The 8,240-nt window shown below is 34.0% G+C and overlaps 1 protein-coding gene across 2 annotated transcripts in view; it reads right to left on the bottom strand.

The window, feature by feature from the left end:
- The window catches only part of LOC117117354 (EF-hand calcium-binding domain-containing protein 7-like), a 25,032-nt gene that overhangs the window by 3,307 nt on the left and 13,485 nt on the right, over nucleotides 1-8,240 (bottom strand). For both annotated transcript variants that reach the window (XM_033261633.1, XM_033261634.1), the window contains exons 10-13: nucleotides 4,826-4,959; nucleotides 1,951-2,099; nucleotides 1,223-1,432; nucleotides 70-177 (exon numbers count right to left, since the gene is read on the bottom strand). In XM_033261633.1, coding sequence (XP_033117524.1) covers nucleotides 70-177; nucleotides 1,223-1,432; nucleotides 1,951-2,099; nucleotides 4,826-4,959 — 601 coding nt within the window. The remainder of the gene's footprint in view (nucleotides 1-69; nucleotides 178-1,222; nucleotides 1,433-1,950; nucleotides 2,100-4,825; nucleotides 4,960-8,240) is intronic.

Below are 8,240 nucleotides of genomic sequence, written 5' to 3'. Positions count from 1 at the left end.
TATATATATAGATATATATAGATATATATATATATATATCTCAAATCAAGATAAAATTGCTTGCCATACTTTCATTGACATTGGTGGAATCTGCACGGTCCTTTCCATATCATCAACGTTACTGATACAGTTTTGACTTTTCCCACAATCCAGCTTCACTACAGCACGGCTATTGGTCTACAAAGAGGATAGTTTCAAATTACACGTTTAAAATCTTATTATAATAGTTTACAGAAGTTTTCTGTCTCAATTCTTAACTATTTGAGTGTATTCTTTTGCACAGCAAGTTTTTCAGTGCTAAAGCGGATGCAGGATGTGGCGGTTGGGGGTGCGTGTGAGTCCACACCACCTCAGCCCCTATCATCGTTGGGGCTGAGGGTACAAAATCTTCAGTACGTGGACCTCTAGGTGCCTGGAAATTGCACTATCATACCTTAAAAATGTTTTACATTACAACAATTATTTTTCTTAATACAATTTAGGAGGTCACGATCGCACCATCTGCATCTCCCTGCATCTGCTCCAGCAGTGGGTGGGCAGGTATTGGGATGGGAATGGAGGGAAGTAAATGTTCTCCTGTAATATGCCACTAACATTTAAATATATCACTATTAGCTTATACAATTAATGGATGCAATTTTAAATCAATTGAAAAAATAAATATACCAATACATCTATCTATTAATCAATCAATTAATAGCACCTTTTCCACTAATTAAAGTGCTAAATACAAAAAAAACAAAACAGTACCATATTTTCAACTGAATTTACAATACTGTACTGTCACCATTATCAATATTACAGTTATTGCTATAACAATTGTGAGCTGTTGCGACAAAATGAGTCTTGTGGTACACCAGGTGAATTTGATATATTCAAGAAAATATATCAGAAGTGATATTTTGAAAAAAAAATAGAGTTTCGATTTTTATGGTAAGTTTAATATGTATATTTCACAGCAGAAAAAGTTTGGAGATGATTTTCCTTATGTAATCATGTTCTTGAAGCACATTTTGTAAAGTTTTTTTTTCAGAATTGATAGGAAAACCAACACAAAATTCATCAATTGTTTATCTTTAGAGGTGATCTTCTCTTAAGTATGTTTTACAAACATAATTCAAAGACTAAAATAAGGCTTATATAGTCATTTACTGTATCTAAATATATCAATAAATCGTTTTTTATTTTTCGTACCAAAAGACTCATTTTGTCTCGACTTTACCTGATTATCTATAACAACTGTTACACGGCTGTCTCCTGTGTAATACAAAGCATTTAAGTCCTTGCTCAATTTATTTATCTGTATATCCTCGGTGGCCTTCACAGATGCACAAACAGCCTTCTCTAAAGCACGCCCTCCCGATTGAAGCTGAAGCACCTTCAATCGCCCCCGGCATTTTTCAGAGTAGATGTCAACTCTAAAGGGGCTAGCCTAAAAGAAACCAAAACTAAACATGGTGAAAAGATTAAAAGGAAACCACAAATATAAAATAAAATAAAATAAACACAATATAATGTAGATCCCCATTCCGCAACCTTTTTAGCCCACGACCCAAATATGTCAAGCACTCAGAAGCGACCCATCGAACCCGACGTCAATAAAACATCCGTCTTCCCAATTAATTGTTTTGTGAATCGATTAAAAGATATTATCTGTGATAACGCACGCATAACAAAAGTAAACTGACGCACTTGTCACACTTTCGTTTACTGTAATTTAATTTTGTCTTTGTTCGTATATTAAGTAAAGTTTTCACGATCTGAAGAGATTATGCAACGACCCATCAAATTTATTTTCGAGACCCAATCATCGGGTCGCGAACCATAGGTTGCGGAACAGTGCTGTAGATCACTGAAATTATGGGGAGTCAAGAGAGGGACATACATATGCAAAGAGTTCATCTACCTCTGTCTCAATTCTTATTTTCCACTCAAAATTTTAAAGTATACCTCATCAAGTCTCAAGTCATCGGCAAATCCCATGGAATTGAGAGTGACCCAGAGGTCTTCTGTGTCTCCTTCCTCATCGTTTGCTTCCATCTGGTTTAGCTCCATGAAACCTTTCTTTGTAATTTCACCTTTTTTCAATTCAAAATTTTCTAAAAGCATAAAACAACAAACATCAATTATAAAATATATTTCTTTTGGGCCATTAGAGCTGGAAAAGTAGCTAGAAAGAAAATTCCACAAAGCAAAAAATGAAATATAATTTATTATTGATGATTTGATTAAAAGTTCTTCTTTATTTAGAGGTGGCCCTTTCTACAGACTCTCTGCTGGCGCCACCACTGTTAATATCCAGTTCACCTCTGCTAATGTCATCGTCACTTATTCCATAGCCAAGGTACTGTAAGTGTTGGATTGAGTGTAATGAATTTCTTTCCAAAACAAAGTTACTGTAATTGCGATTTAGATTCCTATTCATGGAACTACATAAAATAATTCTACAGTAATTGCTTTTATGAGCTTTTAAGGTTGCCGCTATACTTATCTCATGGCCAATACAAGTGGTAAATTGATTGTAATTAAATTCTATAATTGCTACTTCTTCCTACTTTTTGGACAAAAGCTTCAGTTTCAGTTTTATTGTTTCATACAATGAACATAATAAAATGAACAAGATATATAAGAACATATTATAATAATTCAATGGTTTTGATTCATTAACTTAAGATAACAATAATATGATTAAAATAGAATTTCATAGTATGGATAACAATATAAATTTAAATACTGTTTAATAGATATACAGTGAATATTCATTGTGTGTGGAGGAAACAATAAGCCAGGAGGCTTTAAGTCTGATCCTCCAAATAAACATGTACTGAATTAGTAAATGGCTAGTGATAAAAAAAAAAGTAATAAGGACACAAACAGGAAAAAAATAAAATGAAAGTAGATAATAAAGGTAGAAAAATGTTGCTGGGTGTAACAAGTAAAAATTGAGTAATAATCAGGAAGAAAAGAATAAAATAAAATGAAATGAGATGAAGAGGATTGTATTTTCAATATTTTTCCACAATTTAATTTAATTGAGGAAAATGAATAACTAAGATGCATACTTATCTATTAGGGATTGTTTATATTTTCTTTTAAGAGATTTTAATTTTAAAAGGTAAATTGTTCCATATTTATGGCCCATTATAAATAAAAGATGTCCTCCTTAGTAAAGTAGTGTGGCTTTCATAAATAAAATTTTTGACAGTTGAAGACCTGGTATCATATGAATGGTATTGTCAGAAGTTAGTGAAAAATGTACGAAAATGAGAGGGGAGTTGATTGTTATTTAATCGAAACATTAACAAGGCTGTTTGAAGCTTGTTAAGATCGAAGATATTCAAAGTATTAAGAGAATAAAATAAATGTTTGTAGTGAGACCTGGGGGGTGCCCCTGTGCATATTCTGAGCACATTCTTTTGTAATCGAAATAAACAATGAATTTTAGTTGTTTCAGAGCTTGCCCAGGGGCACAATTGTGAAAATTTACCAGTGGTTGTAGCCCAGGCAATGTTGCAAGTTAATATAAGGTAAAATAAGTGTATTATATAACAAAATATTGGATGGAAGCGTGTATTTTAATTTAGATAAAACTCCAACGTTTCTAGAAACTATTTTTGTGACATTGGCAATATGACATTTCCAACTGAGTTCACAGTCAATTATGACTCCCAGAATCTGGAAACTCTTTTAATTGGATGGCCATCAATAAGGATATAATTTGGCAATTCTTTGTTGCATTTCTTACTATGATTGAAATAAATTAAATTAGTTTTGGATATATTAAGAGATAATTTATTGAGTTTGAACCATAAAGATACATTTTTAAGTTCGTTATTAATTGTGGTTATAGTGTATGGTTATTTTCATTGGAATAGAATATATTGGTATCATCTGCAAACAAAATAAAATGTAGTAATTTTGAAATATTTGGGAGATCATTAACATAAATTAAAAAAAGCAGAGGACCTAAAATAGAACCCTGTGGTACTCCACAGGTTATATAGGTAATAAGTTAGAATCAAATGAATTAATAGAGGTAAATTGTTGTCTATCTGTAAAATAATCTCTTATTAGTTGTAATGGAAGGCATCTGACACCATAATTAGATAATTTTGAGAGTAAAATATCATGATCTATGGTGTCAAAGGCCTTAGATAAATCCAAGAAAATACCGATTGTGTGATGTTTTTTTGCAAGTAAAGACGTTAATTTTCCATACATGTGGAACACCGCAAGATCTGTACCATGTGCTTTCCTGAATCCGTATTGATTTGTGTGTAAAATTTGATACTTAGAAAAAAATGCTAATAATCTGTTATAAATTAATTTTTTCGAGAATTTTTGAAAAACAAAGGAGTAGTGCTATAGGTCTATAATTGGTGAATTGGTGGTTCTCGTTATTTTTGAAAATAAGTATAATTTTTGCAAATTTGAGAGAATTTGGAAACTTACCAGACTGAAATGAAATGTTGAAAATGTGACACAATGGTTTACATATAAATGGAGAAACTTTTTAAATAAAATCTGGATGAATATCATCGGCGCCTGGACTTTTGTTAAATTTGAATAAGTCTGTAATGTCAATAATGTCTTCAGTTATAAATGCAATGATCTGTTCAAAGCATGAGCTCCTGCATACCAAACCCAGTACCGTTTTGATTTTAAAAATGCAGGAAATTTACTCTTCTTCAATAATTTTTTTTTACTAATGTTAACAAGCTTTGCATTAGACAGTTAAAATTACATCACTATCTTTATTGATCATGAAAATTATACAATCTATGCAAATTGGTATCATAATTATATAAATATTCATGAAAATTACCTTCCACCACTTCCCATGCATCATCATCCACAGCTTCTCCACTTGTCCTCAACTGGAAGAGGCTGAACTCCTCTCGGCTCAAAAGTCCATTACAATCCAAATCGATCAGTTCAAATACATCAGTTAATGCATCCCTACAAAAAATTGGAACACAAATTTAAGAAAGTTTACAGCAGAGGTTCCTAAATTGATGCAGAAAATATATTAATTTATTTATGAGTAGGGTTTCTGTATTCTAACCAGAACCATGTTTACCTTCGGTTACTACTCTAGCTGAGCAAACTGCAGGCCAGACTATTTACACAAAACCCTTGTCATCTCAACATATTTCACAAATATTGACTGCTCCAGGTTTGGGGAATGGTGAAATCTACAGTATAGCCCCCATCGGTGATGTGGAGACTGTAGTCTATCTTGGACCAAGGAAAGATAGGCTACGGTCTCCACATCACCGAGGGGGCGATACTATAGATTCACCGTTCTCCGAATCTAGAGCAGTCAATATTTGTTTTATATACCTCATACAGGAGACCTAAAAAAGTAATGAAAAGAGTATGCACCAAGTAGGCCTACAGTAGGCTTACTTCTTAGGGCCAGGCGATCATAAGGCCAATCGCTCTCAGCTCAGTGTTGTAGAAGCCGCGTCCCCTTTACCATCTTTACGTGTCATAATTCAGGGCCGTAGCCACCGTTACGGTTGGTCAGGTTTCAACCTGACCACTTTTTGACCAACCACAAGTTAATTGATTAGGTTTTGAATAGGGAAAAAAGGCTACATTCCACCTGTATGTTTAGAACAACAAGTCTGTCAACTCAAGCGTGAATGGTTAATGATAGTTTGCATCATTTTCTCCTCTTTAGTCTAAGACTTATAATGATTGATTAAGAGACTAGGATGCATTTTCTCTTCAGTTGAAATTCAGTGTCTAAGTAGGCTTAGCTTTTATCCAAATCAAATAGGTCAATTACTACACACAGTGAGCCTTTGCAGAAAATCAGACTAAAGGTTCCCTTATACACTTGCCTTGGACTTAGGAATATATTCATTTCTGCACTAAATTAACTAGTCAACTGACAAGAAAAAAAAACATGCCTTTATCTGTAAATTTATTCCTGATAGTTCTAGTATGCAACATTATTTTCTATAAATGAATATACTGTAAATATACCTTTTTTTAGCACTTTACGTAAATTAGACTAGAAAAAAAATCTGAAAAAAATGAGTTAGGGGGAGTGGAATGTTAGAAGCAATCCACATAGCCAGATATCCTAATTTATCCCTTTTGGTCACCCTAAGCCCTGTTGACACTTGATTTTACGCCTTCTATACAAATGGCGGCCATTTTGAAAAATGGCTGCCAAATTTATATAAAATGTGCATAAAATTGGAACTAAATAAGCTACAGATATGATTTTGGTGTCTAAACTCATAATTTCTAGACATATATAAACTACTGTCTCTCAAGCCAGAATGGAACATAATTTAAAAATAGGTGTTATTTGTTTTAAAATAATCGCAAAATATACTTAAAATGTACATAAAATAGGAACGAGTATAAGCTACTAGTACAGTTTTCAATGTAATCCAGATTTTTGTGCAAAAATAGATTTTATTGACTAATTTTATCATTTTTACTGCGCTGAATTCAAACAAGTTACTGTAGGTGCCATTTCTGTCCCAACGTCATCGGCTGCCATTTTGAATTTCAAGATGGCTGACGCACCACATAAAACATGGTCATGATTGGTGTCAATGGAAAGGGAATTATACACTGATCATTTATTGTCATTACACCTAAACAACATAATAGGCATACATATTTACAGCAAAATAGACCAATATTATAAAGTCACATGACACAAAAGGTCAAAGGGTAAAAAAATCAAACTTACCAAAAGTTGTTGTGTTTGGTATCATTTAACAGCTCTGCCAATGATGAGTTATGTTTTCCGGTATATATATGTCAGAAACTGTGTAATTTTTCATATAATGTCCTGTAAATCTAATTATGGCATACTGTATAAAAAAATAAACAGGACCCAGTTGCCTAATGTTCGTGAGCTCTCGGGGTGGAGGGGGTTGGGTTCTCTTAATTCTAACTAAACGGTAACTTTTCTATAATTTGAAAAAAAAAAAAAAAAAAAAAAAAAAAAAAAAAAAAAAAACCCCCCCCCCCAAAAAAAAAGTCAGTCCAACTACGACCCATCATTTTACTATGGAGGTTTGACCAGATATGTACATCTGTGTGCTTTCTGGGGAAATGCTTAGTTCCTCCGAGTCCAAATGAACCCCGGGTAGGCCAGGGGCCCCACTCTTACTTCATGGTGGTCAAGGCAAATACACTATGTTGTGTTTTCCTATTTATTGATGATTCTATATACAGTAAATACTTGTACGCCATTAATTATGTCAAATAAACAAGTAAATACTTGTAACTATGAACAAAGGTACCGTTATGTTACATGCTGTATAATATATTTGATTGGCTGATTGATTTGTTATAACATTATTACGCATGGTCTTCCCAGTGGTGCAACGACGAGTCGTGGGTCCCGGGCCGAAACAATGTTAGGAGCACCATGCATATCAGTAAAATATTTTTGCTCACGAAGTGACACCGGGGTGGGTAATCCCCCTAGAGATTAATGTTAAGGATGAAAAGACTTTAATTATTAGACAATGCCAAAAAATGTTGTGTGAATAATATTTTGCACACACATTTTTAATTTGAATATTTGCGTGCAACATAGGTCTATGCATATGCACATGCATTTTCTTAGCTTTGCCAATACAAATAAGTATTATCAAAGAATCATTCAATCAATCGTTTCAGGGCTGGTCCAGGAGACACGGGTCTATCCCAACCCCCACAAATAAAGAAGAAAGAGAAAAGAAAGACCAGAAAGTAGGGAGCATGACATCACTGTAGGGCTACTCCAAAACAAGCTATTTTTTTTAAATGTCTGTGGTCTCCACCATTTCTAAACAAAATTCTTTCTCTATGTCTGTCCCTTATGTGTTAATGGATATATTCGGTGTAAACACCAAGGAAAACCCACAAAAGTCGGAAGAATATTTGTTTCCAGTGAGGTCCTTCTGGTGGTGATTGGGCACCACACCGACAGTGGCCTAACGATGGGCCCGGGGCCCTGTGGCTTTCTGAGACTGGGGGGCCCCTTTTTGATCCGGTTACTACTTTGATTGTGGGTATTTAAATGTGTTCGTTTTTTTAATATTTGGCATTGTATTCTAGATTGCTTTTAACAACGAAATAAATTATATGATAGGCCTATCAGTTGCAGATCAAGGTGTTCAAAATAGAGGGAATGTGGGTAGGGAGGGACTTTCACACACCTATGCCACCTCAGCCCCAGCATGGTTGGGGCTAAGGTAAGATCATTTATGAATACGGCA

Source organism: Anneissia japonica, unplaced genomic scaffold, assembly GCF_011630105.1.
Source record: "Anneissia japonica isolate Jap-2015-1 unplaced genomic scaffold, ASM1163010v1 scaffold287725_len345208_cov150, whole genome shotgun sequence".
NCBI lineage: Eukaryota > Metazoa > Echinodermata > Crinoidea > Comatulida > Comatulidae > Anneissia > Anneissia japonica.
The sequence above is the reverse complement of the archived record's forward strand: the minus strand, read 5'-3'. Positions and strand labels throughout refer to the sequence as shown.